This window comes from Corythoichthys intestinalis, chromosome 10 (genome assembly GCF_030265065.1).
Source record: "Corythoichthys intestinalis isolate RoL2023-P3 chromosome 10, ASM3026506v1, whole genome shotgun sequence".
NCBI lineage: Eukaryota > Metazoa > Chordata > Actinopteri > Syngnathiformes > Syngnathidae > Corythoichthys > Corythoichthys intestinalis.
The window spans coordinates 9555036-9573983 of NC_080404.1; the positions used below are offsets into that span (position 1 = coordinate 9555036).

The window sequence follows — 18948 nt, forward strand, 5'->3', positions numbered from 1 at the left end:
CTCATGCCATTTTTTAAAAAAATTTGTTCAATGATGACGTGAGGACTTGAGTTTATTAAACACAACAAAAACATGCGATTGAGAAAAAGACGACAAAAACAGGGTCCGTGACAGTAGGTCGGGATCAATTAAAAAAAAAAAAAAAAAGAAAAAGAAAAGCAAAAAAAAAAACCTGAAGGAAAACTGCAGTAAGAGGTATACAAACAAACAAACAAACAAACAAACAAACAAAAAAAAAGGCAAAGATGCAACTAGCAGCGAAGGGATCGAGAATACAAACTGTCAAATTGGTGCAAGTCATTATCTCGGCAACCCGCCAAGGATCGGTTTAAACACTGGTGATGAGCTGGAATTGGATACAGGTACAGCACAATGTGACATAATCATGCCAGTCGTCATACTAGCTTGGCTAGTATAGAGCACAACTATTTTCCCAGTACAACCAAACCACGTCATCACCTCTAGTGTGCTTTGCGTGTGTAAAACATGGCGCCCTCCAGAGGTCAAAACATGTACTAAATATTATAGATTTTTAAATGAATGGCAATATTTTGTGTTTGTAATAACATATTTCAGTAAAGGAGAACAATTGTGGCTTTTTAGCGTTTACAAATCTTTAAATCTGTGGTCCCCTTAGAGTAATTTCATCTGAAAATACAGTATTCCAAATGCACTTAAAACCAACGTAGCCTTATACCGTATTTTTCGGACTATAAGTCGCACCGCTGTATAAAGCCTGAGTTATACTCCCGCGTTGCTATGACGACGTAGCGACTAGGGCATCATTCGACATTCGATAGTTCTGCAGTGAGTGAACGTGTTGCTCTGTAATTCACCGCCAAGCCACCAGAGGGGTGTGGCGTTATGTTTGTACGGTTTTGGGGCATGCTTGTTGACTTCCGCTAGTCGGAGAAAAAATAAACAATGCAAGATGGAACTCTTAAAAGTAAATATTCTGCTCATCAACAATGAATAAATATTGAAAATACAAATGTTGAGGGGCAGGCGACGCAGAAGACGGGTTCGAGGCGGTCTGGCCGACTTTTAATGCCACACAGAGTTTTAGACTTGGGTGGAGAGAGCTAGCTGTAGCGGCTAGCTTCAAACTGGCGTCGAGCACTGCGTTCAAGGTCTGCAAACCCCTTCAGCCTGATTTGTTTGCCGTGTCCAACAACCAGCCAGTGGGAAGCCATAGCAGATTTCTGGCGTCTATGGAACTTCCCAAACTGCTTTGGGAGCCTTGATTTTAACGTTATCATAAAAAGCACCGAGGCACTCTCAATCAGTGATGATGTATCGTGTGTGAACTGTCTGTTATTGAAAACTAAAGATCAAAACAACTCTTTTGACTCCAAATCTGTGCTTTATTCTTTATATACTTGAAGTGTGACACATAAATAAGTCACAGACTCACAGCAAATATATGTACACAATAAATGATGAAGTGCACCAACCAAAAATACGACATAAAGTGATAAAAAGTTGGCAGTTTTTGGCCGACTGGGTCACCGCTTCGTGTGGCCACTCGATTCCGAAGACACACGTCTCGGTGGTTCTTCCATTTTTTTTTTTTTTATCAATCGCCGACCTTGCCATTTGGCAATCACAATAATGTCTTGACGAGACTTGCTCTTTGATGATACTCCCGTCAGCTTGGTCCATTTTTGTGTGTAGAAAATAATGTTTGACTCTATTCTACAATGGCAGTGATTTCACCCTAAACCGGGAAAAACAGTCTGAGCGGACCAATCACAGTCCGTTTCTGCCACGTCATACGCGTCTACGTGACGTGAAGGTTAGAAAATTCGAGAGGCGCGCGTCAGGCTATGGCGCAGGGTCGTAACTCGGGTCTTCCCTGACAGCGCAGGTCTGACGCGTAAGTATAACTCGGCCTTAAGTCGCACCAGTCATAAAATGCCCGATGAAGAGGAAAAAAACATATATAAGTCGCACCTGAGTATAAGTCGCATTTTTGCAGGAAATTTACTTGATAAAATCCAACACATAGAACAGATATGTCATCTTGAAAGGCAATTTAAAATAAAAATACAATAGAGAACAACATGCTGAATGAAGTGTAAGGAATAATGCGAACGTGGCTGGTATGTAAACGTAACACAGCTATTAAGAGTTATTCAGATAACTACAGCATAAAGAAACATGCTAACAAGTTTACCAAACCATCAGTGTGACTCCAAAACACCAAAATAGTATGTGAAATGATATACCGTATTGGCCCGAATATAAGACGGCCCTGATTATAAGACAACCCCCTCTTTTTCAAGACTCAAGTTTGAAAAAAACGTTTTGAACACCAAATTAATTTTTATACAGAAAATAATTACAGTACATCTGAAACAAATAATTATAACAATATATTTGAGACAAAAAGCATGTTATTTTGCCTCATTCAAATCTTAATATCTGAACATTTAAATATGTAAACTAAAGTGCAATCACATTCGTAAATTAATGGCTCCTGGTTTTTGAAATGTAAATAATCTATTGCAATTAAAAAATATATATAAAAAAAAAATGCAATAACTGCATTAACCATCAAAGTGAAGTCTAACTGTAACTGTTGTCTTGAAAAAAATCTGAATAAGGAAAAACATTGCAATAAAATAATGCAAACTGGTTAAACTTGAGAGTAGCTGAGATCTGTTATGACAGAACATCGCTTCAATGCTATCTGGCGCCATCTAGCGTCGTGAATGGGTATAACGCCTAGACCCCGAACACAAGACCAACACTTTTTCAGCCTATTTTCAATGCAAAAAAACACTGTCTTATATTCGGCCCAATACGGTAATAATGTGTTAAAATTTTCACAAATAAGTCGCTCCTGAGTATAAGGCGCACCCACAGCCAAACTATGGAAAAAATTGCGACTTATAGTCCGAAAAATACGGTACATGCAAATTTGTGAGAGACCATTCAAGACAACAATACACATTTTAAATCATAATGCTGGATACTAACAGATAAAAAGGTGAAGACTTTGTTTGAAGCAACTAAGGCTGAGAGCTGTTAGATGTTTCGAATCCTAACTGAGGTGAAAAACAGCTGCAGCGCATTAATACATATGGGACTTCATATCTTTGAAAAGCTGAAGGCGTACGCTGCCAAAGAAATTGAGATTGAATGTTATCCTTGTGTACTTGGGGCTAAGGGAGATGTCACTGTGGTGTTTAACTATTTGGATGATCCCTTGTTTACTTTTTCAGACTATCTCGGTTTCTGTGTCCGTCCTGACGCTGAGCTGCATTGCGCAAGACCGCTGGTACGCCATCTGCCACCCGCTGCTGTTCAAAAGCACCGCCAGGAGGGCATGCAAAAGCATTGTTATCATCTGGGTAGTGTCGTGCATCATTATGATCCCTCAAGCCATTGTGATGGAGAGCAGTAGTCTACTGCCGGCACTCACAAACAAGACCAGTCTGTTCACTGTATGTGATGAACACTGGGAAGGTGTGTGAAGATTCCATTTTTAACACTACTTTACCTTTTTATTGCTCTTTCAGTTAGAAAAAAGGAACAGGACCTTTAAAAAACTTTGATGGAGAAAAAAAAAGAGCTTTCCATTTCCATTTCGTTAATTCATTTTTTAATTATCCATACAACTTAATTTGCTCATGAGGGCCACAGGGGTGCGAGAGCCCAACCCCACTGGCTATACAATCTGAACTGGTTGTCAATAAACTGCATACAGCAACTTTCTCAGACAAAGTTACAAGGTGATTCACGTAGTGTGAACCTATGAACATAGTTTCATTACATTGACACAACATGCCTCAATAAAACCTGGGAAGAGCTACATGCTCAATTTCCTAGTGCTATAACTTCAGTTGCACTCTGTGTAGTAGAGGAGCTATTATGACTATCAACAGCGTAACAATCTCTCACAGAAAGGTTATAGCTATATCCAGAATGCTCTTGCTGTGAGCAGAAGTGGGTTGTAACACGTTACATTTAGTCCATTACATTTACTTGAGCAACTTTTTAAGAAAAATGTACTTCTAAGAGAAGTTTTACCACACAATACTTTTTACTTTTGAGATTTGTGAAGAAGAAACGCTAATCTTACTCCGCTACTTTGGGCTACACTAGTCTTTACATTTTTCATGTATATTCTACATATTAGATTTTACTTCTTTTTTTTTGCCAGGGACGCCAACAATGGCTCAAACAGTTTCACCAATGAGACATCGCAAGAAAAATCCCACGATGCCATTATATCAATAAGACTCAAGCTTCCCTTTCTACGATCACGGCATCCTGTTCAAACACGTGTCATCTTTAAAGCACCATAAAAAATTAATTATTTGACATAGACCACCGCTGACAACATGATAAAGTCTCTCCCAGTTTTTATTTGGCACTGATTGACCACGGAAAACCGGAGATATGACCCTTTAAGTTTATAAATAGGATATATGTTTTCTCCACTAGAGTGCACTCATGCTCTTTGGACAAATAATGCCTATTTTTTTTCTCTCTCGCCGTAATTCAATGTTTTTGGGTTAATTTTTGTATTTCTTTGGCTTAATGTCGTTATGTAATATGTTAAAGTACATTATAATAACTGTTCATATTGATAACTTTGTGCAGAGAAGAATAAAATCGAACATCTTAAGCAGTTACTCATAATGTTACTCATTACTTTAGTATTCTTTTCACCAAATTCCTTTTTACTTGTACTTGAGTACCGGGTACATTTTTTGAAAAACTACTTTTACTTGAGTAATATTTTTAAATAACTCTACTCTTGAGTAAAATTTTTGGCTACTCTACCCATTTCTGGCTGTAAATCAGCAGTACTAATCACCGTGATAGTGATAGTGTGCTTGATCGCAAATCCAAATCGTAATGTGACATGATTTTGCCTGAAGCGCTTTCTTTAAGTCGGGTACGCAAACAGATGTATAGGCAAAGAAATATATATGTAACACATCAGAAGGATTGCAAATCTTTCATCATGTCACAGCAGTGATACCAATTACTGCAGTGGGTGTCAAAGGATTCATAAACTCAATTTATTTGGTTTAAGAAGATTAATGGAGATTTCAAACCCACAAGAAAAATAATCATGTTTGTTTTTTTGATTTACCTACTTCCATCAACAGACACCAGTTTATTATTGATTTATATTAATGATGATCCCTGACTCCTCTGACACGTGACAAACGAGACTATTTAGAACAGCCTAAAAAAACTCATATTTCTCTACCACGATGACTGACGTACAGTAGGAGAGCAAAGCAAAGCAGGAGAGAATAAGTGATGGGAACAAGACCAACAACCAGTGGCGGTCCTGGCCTACAAGTTGCCCTGGTTAAACAGATGCTTTGGTAACCCCCCCCCGGAAAAAACACGATTGACCCACAATATACAGCGCATAAAGTGTACAAAGCACAACCCAAAAACCAAAACACAGTATTTGTAACGAATGTTACATTTATTACCTCTATTAAAGAAGGTGAAAGTGCAAACCAATAAATATGTGCAAGAGAATATTAATTTAACATCACAAACAATAATAATAAGAATATAAGAATATAATATATAAATAGAATATATATAGAATATATAAGAAAGAATATAAACATTATAAAATGAGGTCAAATATTGAAGTGAAATGAAAGATTGTTCGCAAAAAATTAAGAAAACAAAATATTAAACAATAAAAGTACACAACTAGAGGCGTGTTTTCAAGGAAACATAAAATTCTTATCACCTAGACCCACAACAAAAAAGTAATGCTTGATGAATATCCCGTACATAACAAAGATAAAATGTTAAGTAAAGGAAACAAATTTCCAACCAAAAACCTGGCCTTTCTAGCCTTTCTTTCTGCAAATTCATCTACTATGTCATTGTAGCAAATGTTCTGCCCAATTTCTTTATTAATTCTGATTACCCCAAGTCCAGTTAGACCTTCCTTTTATTGGTTTTAGCTTGGAAAAGTGCCTTGGCATTAATGTGGAGGTGGATGGGATGGACCTGATCTTCTGGTTCAACAGAACTTTTTAAGACTAAACCATTACTTTATAGCTGTACACATACCGTAGTCTCATTTTAATGTGGTACTAGTATAAAGGCATATTAGGCATTACATCCCAGGTAGATGGAACTCAAGGCGAAATGGAATTCGTAATAAGACTAGCATGAACAGCTTTTTTTCTTTATGCTAAAATGATCTTTAGTACACGCATTGTCGGTTATCTAAAGGTACTCCGGTTTTCTCCCACATCCTGAAACCATGCATGCTAAGTTGATTGAACACTCCAAATGTTGAGTGTGATCGTGGGTGTGATAGGCTGTTTTTCTATGCGTGCCCTTTGAATGTTGGCAACCAGTTCAAGGTGTAGCCCACTTCTCGCTCATAGTCCATTGGGATAGACGCTATCAAATAGGCATGTGCCAGTATGAGATTCTGACGGTATGCTAACCTTAATCAAAATTATCATGGTATCACGGTATTGCAATTACAGCTCTAAAATGTTTTGAGATTTCTAGATTACAAAAACACCAACTTTTTTTCCATAGAACATTATTTTAACTTTATTTTTCAAAACAACATATTAACAAATTGGAATATAAATATATTGTTAAGTTAAATTTAAAAAAAAAACAAAAAAAAAAACAAGTAAAATAAATGAAATATTTTAAATAAAATTAAATTGGCATGCTAATTAGTTAGCATGTTATCGGCCTCATTAACAACCTTAGGTTACGGTATGTTTTACCACTGCTAGACACACTACACACGCTGGAGTTAACTCTCACAGCTAGTGGAAGACCTTCGTGACAGCGTTTACTAACCTTTGAATTTATATACAGTAAATGCAAACTCATATTGGAGATATTGCCTTCTCTGGTAGCCACCACTCCCAAACATGTTTTACATGTCGGTTAGCCCACCTAAGCCACGGCTGTCTGTAACTTTTCTGTACCTGAAGTATTCCCTTACGAGCGACTTCATTTTCTTTGATGGGGGAAAAAGTGTTTCACGTCCTCCAGCCGACGAGCAGCACAGCTGACTCACTGATACTGAGCAACAACTTTAGGGGAAGGGGTGAGCCCTGCATTTTTGGGACATAAAAAATAGCTAATACCTTAGGGACGATATGATGGAAAATGTTAGCAGTTTTAAAATGTTGATGTTTTCATACCACGGTATACCTTAAAACCGGTAACTGGCACATGCCTACTAGAGACCCTGGTGAGGATAAGCGGTACTGTAGACAAATAAATGATTGAAACATTACATACCCACAAACACTTGTGCATTAAGCATATTGTGTATTTTGTAGTCTGCTTGAGCTTGTCACTGGGCCAAATTCTGCCACTACTCCACGCAATTAGTTAACTATTTAATTAGGCCATCTCTGTCCAACAACAACAACAAAAAATTATAAAATTGTACCCTACCGATAAATAAACACGAAATGTAACTGCTCTTATCATAATGATCACAGCACCCCCTCGTCAAGGGCGTAGGTTTGCATAGGGACGGTAGGGACAAAATACTGACAACTTTTCAGGATACTTAAATTGTCCCCACCACCTTTTAAGCTACCTTATTTGCATTATATAATGAGTACAGTTATATATGTAATTCAGATTGTCTTCCCATATGTTGTAAGGATAGAATAGACCCTACCTTTATTAAGTGCATCATTTTCATTATGTTCAAATTTACTCTTATCCCTTTCCACTTGCTGAAAATTCAGGTCGGTGCGTGTGTATGCGTGAGAATACAAACATATGGCAAACAAGTAAGATTTTGTGAATTGTGATAGTGTTCTATATTGTTTCTTGTTACAATATGGTCTTGTAAAGAGTTCCTTTGGGGTTGCTTCGCTGCCTTTGGCACTGGACTGCTTGACCGTGTGCATGTCAATATGTCAAAATGTCTGAAGACTACCAACAAATTTTTCAGCATAATCTAGGGCCCAGTGTGAGAAAGCTGGGTCTCCCTCAGATTCATGATTTATGTCAACAACATGACGCCTACTCCGCCAATTCCTTTTTGAGCATCCTGAAAAGTTTGTAGTGTTATGTCCTTACCTAAACCTACGCTGTTTGTTTGCACGTTTTAAAAAAAGTATTTAAAAAAAAACGGCCTGAAACACACACACACACACACACACACACACACACACACACACACACACACACAGAAAAGGACCTTAAGGACCTTAAGGGTTAAATTATACAGTTTTAAATTTAGCATGACAGACGCTAATTGTATTCTAGTATTTTTTGCATTAAAAATACATAGTTGATAATCATTATTTTTCATATGCTTACATCACTCAAATATGTACCTAATTAAGCTTGTGCATTTATTACAACAACATAATTACCCCCCCCCCAAAAAAAAAAAAAAAAAAAAAAAAAACACTTTTCACATACGAAAAATAATTAAAGGGAGATGGTTATTGGACCGACTGGCTCTACTAATGAGGTAGCCCTTATTATTTCTTTCAGGGAGTTGGCAACCTTACTCAAAGCACTTAACCGGTCTTCAGTAACTCGGTAGTCAGCACACTTGAATGCCATGATAGCGGCATGAGTATGGATTGTGTTTGGAAAGGCAAGTTAATGATGTTTTTTTTCTTTTTTCTGATCTTCTTTCAGTCGAGATCTACCCTAAAGTATATCACAGCTGTTTCTTCATTGTCACATATTTAGCACCTTTATGTCTCATGGTGTTGGCCTACATCCAGATCTGCCATAAACTGTGGTGTCAACAGGTGAGTGTGTTTCACTTTAAAAGTAATCATACTTACCAGAGGTGGGTAGAGAAGCAAAAAATTTTACTCAATTAGTCATCCAAAAATTTACTCAAGAGGAAGTAAAAAAGTATTTGTTGAAAAGAATACTCAAGTAATGAGTAGCATTGTAATTGCTAAAATATTTGATTTTTTTTTTTTTTTTTTTTTTTTTTAATAATGGTATTTTTTTTCTCACACCAACTTCATCTATATGAACTGTTATTATTAAACTGTACTATAGCCCAGTGGTGCCCAACCTTTTTGCACCACAGATAGGTGTGATATGGGCCTTTTTTTTCACGGACCAGCAATGTGGGTCAGAAAATTACAGTAAATATAAAATAATACCACGGGGCTGAAAATGAACATTAAGTGCAGGGAAAATGTGAATCACTGTACGTTGAATCAACCTTTTTTAACAGCAGCCTCTCCCTAAAACTTGATCATTCTTGGTTGGAGGCATAATGAGTTCTTCTCTATTCGTGAAAGGTTTCTTGGCTTTAGCAATACAGCTCACCACGAGGTGCGATGCTCTTAATGGATTCGCTTTTGTTGTCTTGTTTGCTAGCTTTTAGTCACATATTATGCAGAATGGTCTTGGTTGTAGACTCTTCTGGCTCATCAAGTGACCCTTCCCCCGTAAAAAAGCTGTCAAAAGACGTCGCCACCCACAGCACACAGCCACAGTAGCTAACATTACTGTTTACATTGACTGACACTGGGCTGCTATAAGTGTGCAACCACCCCAGTAATGGCGGCCAACCACTAGAAGGCGAAGTACGCTAATCTCTACTCAGATTAGTCAAGAGGCACAAGCCAGATTGCGGACGTTAACAAATGATTTATTTTTCTCTGTGGTCCAGTAGCAAATACGCCCTGGACAGGTACCAGCTGTGTTGGGAAAGTTAATTTTCTACATGAACTCATTCAGATTGCAGTTCACAAATTTTAAAAAGAACTGTTTAGTTCATAGTTTGTAATTCAAAATTTTGAACTAAAGTTCATGGTTTAAAAAAAAAACATCTTGATAAATGCTGCAAGCTATCATTGACGGTCGATATTAGAATCACAGACAGCAATTATTTTTTCCACTTAAACATGGAAACTGTGTCAGATACATCTTCACATTCAATTTCAAATCTGCATCGGTACTGACCTGTTTGTAAAACTCACTTAAATGTTGGTTCTGGGCCAGTGTTCTGTCAGAATTTGTACCCCATCAGAAATTGTAACTTTGTGGTTCTGCACATGCGCGTAAGGTTACAAATGGCCGCGAATGCAAAGATTCCAACGTAAAAACTAAAACTATCTATTAATAAAGGTATTATGTACTTATGTTTGGTCATGCACGCACACGAAGGAAAGTTCTCTATCACCGCGCCCTCCCTATGGCTTTAAGTATTAAGTTAAGCCGTGTTCATGTTGCAAAAATATGTTTATCTTTGGATAGATAATATTTAAAGTCCAACTGAATGAAAAGAACGGGTATTCGTTGCCATAAAAGTTTCGGGAGCAAATGCTGCTATATTTGCTAAAACCACACAGCCGTGAAATCCTCAGGCAGCTTGAGTTGCCAGGTTGGATAATTTTCCGCTATTAAGATTTGTTTATTTTATAGTGTTTTAGCCAATGGCTTTATCTGCAGTTTTGTTGGGAAGGCTTTAATTCTGAACTCATGAATGTGGTATACGGACTACATGTCCCATGATCATCCTGGGTTCCCACAGCCAATGGGATGAAATTTGGGGGTTTGGGAAAATTACTGTTCTGTTATATGATATATAGTGAGATGTGCGCGAGACCTACAGTGCATAAGAAAAGAGTTGACACAGCATATACCGCAGTAGTCGCGGATCTTCTTTGCTGCACAACACCAATACTTGACACCACTGCTAGCATGAGCACTTTCACAGTAACGTTCATGAGACAAAAATATGATGCGTTCAGTTCACATTCGCCCAAAATATGACCGTGTTCATGAATGATCGTTTATTGAACGTGTTCATGCACAACACTTGGTACCCGTCTGCGACCCGATGGTTGGGGATCCCTGCTGAGCCTATTACATGACTGTATTATGCTAAAAAAGATGACACAAAAATAATCAAATTTAGATTAGACCAGAACACTATGGCCCATTACTGTTATGATACAGCAAGCCGTTAAGCATGGATCCAACACAGAGGTGGAAGTTTGTCGTATTCATTACAAAACGAGAACTAAGGGAGCACGCCAGAACACACAAGACAAAAATACCAAATAAAAATGGCACAAACCTAGTCGGTGAGTAAACTAAGGAGAAGGACCAAGGGCCGGAAAAAGGCTAAACTAAATGATAGCAAAGTCCAACAAAAATACTAGCACAACAATGTGATAACAAAGAATACAACCGTAACTGGCAAGTAGAACTCGAGATGATGCACACAGCGGTAAGCAAGCAGGTTGGCATGTAATAGTCCGACACTTGCAGATGGTGACAGGCTTCCTTAAATATTGAGCCTTCCTAATGCAGCACAGGTGTGTCACGTTACCCCGCCCAGCTGGCTCAATCAGGTGCTGAATACAGGAAAATGAACTGAGAAACACAAACAATCATGACAATTACCTGTCTAAATATCTTGAGTGGCCTCTAGTGGAGAAAAAAACATTGTTACTTCTAAATGGTATAATGGAGTCATGAGTTTATTGTTGCAACATCTCATCGGTGAAACAGGAAGCGCTACTGTTGGCATCTCTGGCAAAAATAAAGTCAATTAAAGCCTTAAGAGGGAAAAATGTAACGACTAACATAGCCCAAAGTATCAGAGTAAGGGTAATGTTTCTTCTTCACAATTCTACTCAAGTAAAATTAAAAAGTATTCTGTGGTAAAACTACTCTCAGAAGTACATTTTTCTCAAAAAGTTACTTAAGTATGTATAGAATGTAGAGTAAATGTAACGCGTTACTACCCACCTCTGCTTCTTAGTGCAGTCCTTCCTTTCCAAGCTAAAATATGTACATTACTCAATAAGGTATGTATTTTTTATAGATTCCTGGAAGCTCATCAGTTTTACAGAGAAAGTGGAAGACCATGCAGTGCTCGGCGGCAACTGCCGGGCCGGGAGAATCTGTCCGGGTCAAGACCAGCACTGTTTGTGCTGAGATCAAACAGATCCGAGCACGACGCAAAACGGCACGCATGCTGATGGTGGTGCTCTTTGTATTTGCTGTGTGCTACCTGCCAATCAGCGTACTCAATGTAATGAAAAGGTTTGAGTCCATTCGCTCCCTTAACAGCTGAAAAATGCTTCCGTAGAGCAGTCAAGACAATCTCTCCTTGGAGATTATAATGATTTGCTCTGACTAATATTGATTTGAACTCGGTCTGCAGAGTCTTTGGGACCTTCAAGAACACAAACGACAGAGAGACGGTGTACGCTTGGTTCACTTTTTCACATTGGCTCATATATGCCAATAGTGCACTCAATCCCATCATCTACAATTTCCTGAGCGGTGAGTTTTTTTCATTTGCCTAGAGACCTCAAGAGTGTTAGCTCCCTACTGCCCTCTGGTGCAGTGTTTCCCAACCTTCATTGATCAAAGGCACCCATTTGAAATTAGAAAAATAAAGATGTCACAGAAATTGTTCATGCACATATTATCATAATGTATTCACAAATTAGTGAAAACTAACTAGTGTAAAATCTGAGCCTGTTTCATTCAACACAAACTTCAAAGGGGCACAGAAAAACATAGTTTAATCATAATTAGAGGTCGACCGATATGGGATTTTCAAATGAAATTTCAAAGTGTTAGCCGATTGCCAATATCCAAAGTATATTTTGTAAGCCAATATTTGAAGCCGATACACAATTTTCAAACATATAGATTATGAAAGGCAATTTGTTAAAAAAAAAAAAAAAAAAAAAAGATTCAACACCTTCAAATTTACGATGACCTGAGACTTCTCAATTCTATCTATTGCTACAAAACCAACGAACACTTTTCATGATTATATGAACTCAGCAAGAACAGTAAAAATTAAACCCACCAGGACGTCACAAGGGGATGTAAACAAGTATGAGTTTTAAGAGGATACTTGCCATAATAATGCTAATGCTAACACAAATGCTACGTTAACGCTATGAGTTATATTTACTGTAGAGTGTAAGGATCACTCAGTAAACACCTGAAAAGGCGAAAGCAGCGTTGCATATTCTTTCATGTAGCCCTGACCCCCGTTAACCCAATCTTATTAATGTTCCGTCCCCAGCAACAAGTGTGCATGCAGATTATACCATTGTAGTGTCTGTACCAATACTGGGACCAAACATACGCCCTTGAGTTTAACCAATGAGGTTTCTGCTGAAACAAGAAGCACCTGACCTTGATCAACTGATTGCGCTTGCAAGAAACCCGATTGGTGAAAAGGTGTCCACTTGATGGGTTGGAATGGAAACCCACACCCACTGGGGCACTTTGTGGAATATTTTTCCAACCCTTGTTGGCGAATATCAAAGTATTGTTCATATATTGTTCCTTAGTTTGATAATCGTAGTTACACTGCTAGATAAAAGTGTTGGCACCCCTGCAATTCTGTCAGATAATGCTCAATATCTCCCAGAAAATGATTGCAATTACAAATGCTTTGGTAGTAATATCTTCATTTATTTTGCTTGCAATGAAAAACACAAAAGAGAATGGAACTGAAAATAAAATCATTAATATTTTACACAAAACTCCAAAAATGGGCTGGACAAAAGTATTGGCAACCTTTGAAAAATCATGTGATGCTCCACTGATTTTTGTAATCAAAAGCATCTGTTACTTACCTGTGGCACATAACAGGTGGTGGCAACAACTAAATCACACGTGCAGCCAGTTAAAATGGATTAATGTTGACTCTGTCCTGTGTCCTTGTGTCTACCACATTGAGCATGGACAAAACAAAGAAGACTAAAGAACTCTCTGAGGACTTGAGAAGCAAAATTGTGAAGAAGCATGGGCGATCTAAAGGCTACAAGTCCAATTCTTTATGACCTGAATGTGCCTGTGTCTACCGTGTGCAGTGTCATCAATAAGTGTAAAGCCCATGGCACTGTGGCTAACTTCCCTAGATGTGGACGGAAAATAAAATTGACGAGGAATTTCAACGAAAGATTGTGCTGATGGTGGATAAAGAACCTCGACTAACATCCAAACAAGTTCAAGCTGTCCTGCAGTCCGAGGGTACATCAGTGTCAGCCTGTACTATCCGTCGGTGTCTAAATGAAAAGGGACTCTATGGTAGGATACCCAGGAAGACCCCACTTCTGACCCAGAGACATAAAAAAACAAGGCTGGAGTTTGCCAAAACTTACCTGAGAAAGCCAAAAATGTTTTGGAAGAATGCTCTCTGGTCAGATGAGAAAAAAGTAGACCTTTTTGGGAAAAGGCATCAACATAGAGTTTACAGAAAAAAAAACCCCGAGGCCTTCAAAGAAAAGAACAGGGCCCTCGCAGTTAAACATGGCGGAGGTTCCCTGGTGTTTTGGGGTTGTTTTGCTACCTCTGGCACTGGACTGCTTGACCTTGTGCATGGCATTGTAAAGTCTGAAGACTACCAACAAATTTTGCAGCATAATGTAGGGTCCAGTGTGAGAAAGCTGGGTCTTCCTCAGAGGTCATCTGTCTTCCAGCAGGACAATGACCCAAAACACACTTCAAACAGCACTAGAAAATGGTTTGAGAGGAAGCTGGAGACTTCTAAAGTGGCCAGCAAAGAGTTCAGACCTGAATCCCATAGAGCTCCTGTGGAGAGATCTGAAAATGGCAGTTTGGAGAGGGCACCCCTCAAATCTCAGAGACCTGGAGCAGGTGGCCAAAGAAGAATGGTCTAAAATTCCAGCAGAGCATTGCAAGAAACTCATTGATGGATACCGAAAACGATTGTCCGCAGTTATTTTGTCTAAAGGTTGTGCTACCAAGTATCAGGCTGAGGGTGCCAATACTTTTGTCTGGCCCATTTTTGCAGTTTTATGTAAAATAATAATCATTTAATTTGTTTTTCATTCTCTTTTGTGTTTTTTCATAGCAAGCTAAGTAAATGAAGATATTACTACCAAAGCATTTGTAATTGCAATCATTGTCTGGGAGAAATTGAGCATTATCTGACACAATTGCAGGGGTGCCAATACTTTTGGCCAGCAGTGTATGCTGTCTAAAATTTCAAATCAGTTTGTCTGTATTTGTAAAAACCAGTGTTGTTATTGGCAGCTCTTTTAATTTTTTTGTCTTCTTCTTTTGGACGACAATAGTTATTACAATTAGTCTTACTTGTATTAAAATGTGTTTATCTTTGTCTAGTTTTAATCGTCAAAATATCATACAAATTTGGTCTAGTTTTAGTTAACAGTTACTCAAAATATTTTCATTTGTAAAATTCAGTGGTACCTCCACTTACTAAATTAATTGTTTATAGAAGTACAGTAGCTTCGTAACTTGAAAATTATGTAAGTAGAGACGCGTTTTCCATTTAAATGCCCTAATCTGTTCCAAACCCACCAAAAATTCAAACATAAATATTTTATAATGCATAAAAATGAAGCAAAACATGCTACAAATATATGTTACAAATGCATGTTACAATTGGATTATTGCACAATAAACATAAAATCCGAGTTGTGCATAATGTAAAAAACCAAGAATAGAGTAAAGAATAAAGATAATACACTCATGTAAAGCTGTCGGAACACGGGGGGCAAATGAAGAGGATGCTGGAATACACACATACACATACAGTAGAGGTCCCTCTTGGCCTATTGGATACCAGGAATTCTAGGCAATAGCCAATTGCCGAGCAGCGATAAGTATGCTATGTTCAGTAAGCTTTGGGAACTGCGAGTACCAGCCAAATTTGCCTTTCGTATCCTGAAATTTCTTTATTAACAAGAGGCAATATTTTCCCATTGAGGCGTGTCTTAACCTGAAAATTCTATATGTAGAAATGTTCGTAAGTAGAGGTACCATTGTAGTTTTATACGCACATCTTCTGTAGGGATGACTCCTTCATCATTTTCTTTGAAAGTGAAAATGGGCTCTCCATCCACAGACCTCTTATTACTTTGCCTAATAAACTTGGCACTGACGTCGGCGCCATCAGCCTTCTCAACCAATCCGATATAGTTGTAGGATTTGGTTTTGCCTGCAAAGTTCACAATGACCAAGTCCCCAGCAGACGGATCCTTGTCAATATCATCATCATTATAATCATCCTGCATAACTTTCTTCGTCAGTGGTGTCGTTAAGTAGGATGGAAATGTCACTATCTTCTGAGCTACTACAGACAGTCACTTTCTTTTTAGGTTTGGTTGGTTTAGACCGTTTCAGAGTCCCTTTTTATTTTCACTCCTTTTCTTTTTTTCACCCCTTTCATTTTCTCTGTCGTGTGTAGTCTGCTTCAGCATCGTCAGTGGTGTCATTAATTCAGGGGTGTCCAAACTTTTGCGAAGGGGGCCAGATTTGGTGTGGTAAAAATGTGGGGGGCTGAACTTGGCTGATGTCTTTTATGTGGAACAGGGGTAGCCACGGCGGTCCTTGAGGGCCCCTATCCAGCTTGTTTTTATGAGGAGCAGCATTTAGTGTGTAAGCTACTTCATATGCTGGTAGCAGGTTCTGCTGACCAATTTATTAAGTCTGTGTGCGGGCCAGACGTTATTTATTTTATGACAGAGGCTGGGGGCCGGATGAAATTTGACCACGGGCCACATTTGACCCCTTGGCCGGACTTTGGACATGTCTGCATTACTTGGAATGGCCAATGTGCTTTCTTCTGAGCGACTGTACACAACCGCTTTCTTAATTTTCTTGAGTTTAGTTTGATTCTTTAAGAGCCCTTTTCATCTGCCTGTGAATTGTGCCACCGGCACAACTTACCCCAGGCCCTGTGGCACAAATCACCCCAACCCCACCTTTTTGGAAAAATTGCATCATCCATCAATTTTGAGCTAACATTGTGCTAGCTGTACAGATTCATAGAGTAGCTTACCAAAGCACTAAAACGTGTGAAATGTTTTCAAACTTAACATAACTGTTCAGACACAACAATCAAAAAAACGTGATCATAGAAATTTTACTTTGAAAGGCAAAAAACAGTTTTCTTAAATTAAATGTCCTTACCTCTCATGCAATAATGCTCTCTTCTTTTCAGGATGAGTGAAATGACCAAGTCTTCAAAAATGTGTGGTCACATGACCAATTTTTTCTATGGTTGCCAAGAAACAGGGGGTGGCACAACTTCCCCACTGGCACAAATCACCCCACTCTCCCCTATATTGAACAAAAATCATGCTTTAATGGTTCACTGTTAAATCGTTTCACGATGTATTTCAATTTCTTTCATTTTATTAGGGAAGTTCCGTGAGGAGTTCAAAGCAGCCTTTTCTTGCCATTGTCACAGTCAAGGCCAAGAGAGACCGAAGCGAATCGGGGCCCGAATGAGCACGGACAGCCGAAAGTCACTCTCCACTCACGTTAACAACATGGACAATGTGTCACACATATCAGATCAAATAGTGTAATCATTGTCAGCAGACATTTGACTTTTAGGTGCATTTCAAAAGGTTTTATTTTTAATGAAGGCTGGATGAAAAGCCCACTTACTCAAAGGTGAAGCTCAGTACCTGCACACTGGAAATTCATTTCAGTTGCCTTTTATCAGCTCTCTCACTGTTGTGATTCTTGTTTTGGTGTTTATGTATACCTCTGTTGACATAACCTAACTCAGCAAAAGAAAAAAAAGTATATACCTCATAGAGACTGAAATTCTAGAAAAAAATCACTTTATATATTTCTGTGTATTTTTTTTTTTTTTTTTTAATTTCTTGGAAAGATCTGGCTCCATCTTCTTGAAAATGTTACGTTCGTATATGGGAACTTGCATGAGAGGCACTTATTTTAGTTATTGCTTGTACCTCTGTTTAGGAATATCTCTACAAATGCTATTTTCAGGTTACGACATGTTTACAGGGGAAATATTTACCTCTAGTAAAGAAAGAAATTTCTATTTAAGAAAGGCAAAAATACTTGGGATCGACCGATATGGGTTTTTAGGGACCCATACCGATTATTAGTAGTTAGAGGGGCCGATAACCAATTTTCGGAGCTGATATTCATTTGGATTAAAAGTGTTAAAAATGGTGTAAAACAAACACTGAACTTCATTGATATGCTTAAAATGTTTATTGAATGACAGAAATAGAAAATAATAGCTCCAGACGTATCTGCATTTCTGAGACTCAGAAACATCTCTTATAAAGTTGAATGAAAGGTTAAATAAATAGCTCTCTGATTTTTTTCCACAGAAAAAACAATACAACAAAAATATAATTTCTCACAGGGCTGTACATTGTGAGCGCTTTGCTCGCATTTGCATGCAAAAATAATTTGTTGCGAGTAGAGAAAATAGAATGGGAGCAAAAGTCAAGAGATTTGAAGATGTCTTGATCCTCATCTTTTTTCACATACAATAAATCATTAGTCATTATAGAGCTGACAATTCTTACAGGCTCCGTATGCCTCCAATAGGTCTGATGATTGGCGGCGTGACCAATAAAACGTCGGCTGAAATATAACGTTACACGATGTATTCACTGAGATGAAATTCAACTGCGCCTCGTCGATTGGAGCATATGAAACAGCGGGATTTTAATCACGGGACAGTGGCAGAGAAGAAAATTGAGTGCTACTTTAAAAAATTTTAACCAAGAAGGGAGAGGAAATTGGTGAGAGAATTGCAGCAGGAGATCCTTTCTGGGTCTGACAGTTTCGAGTCTGAAGATATGCCGAAGTGTTAGCAGCAACACTGCTAGTAAGATTTACAAATTCTTATTAGCTTATTTACTAACAACTCTTACTCAAAACTATGCATTTTAACTGTACCAATCTAAAAAATGAATTGAAAGTCCTTCATGTGAACTAATCACATTACAGTTCTCATTTTTTGTGGTTCTGTAAATCCAAATTTTTTTAATAAGTTCTGGCCAACGTTGGTAAATATTAGTAGTGGACCAGTGGCCTATACTACGAAGCCGGTTTTCTGGCTTAGCAGGGTAACTTCGAGAGTAACTTTATCACGTGCGACGTAAGTTCGCGGCTATGCGAGACTACGAAAGGTGGATATGTTGGAACCGAGAAGTGTTGCCATGG

General features: G+C 38.3%; 1 protein-coding gene across 1 annotated transcript in view; it reads left to right on the top strand.

The window, feature by feature from the left end:
* hcrtr2 (hypocretin (orexin) receptor 2) overlaps positions 1–18681 on the top strand; it is a 35683-nt gene extending 17002 nt beyond the window's left edge. The window contains exons 3-7 of the mRNA XM_057847439.1: positions 3228–3471; positions 8647–8762; positions 11813–12033; positions 12155–12276; positions 17152–18681. Of these exons, the coding sequence (XP_057703422.1) occupies positions 3228–3471; positions 8647–8762; positions 11813–12033; positions 12155–12276; positions 17152–17321 (873 nt within the window). The 3' untranslated portion in view covers positions 17322–18681. The remainder of the gene's footprint in view (positions 1–3227; positions 3472–8646; positions 8763–11812; positions 12034–12154; positions 12277–17151) is intronic.
* The last annotated feature ends 267 nt before the right edge of the window (positions 18682–18948 follow it).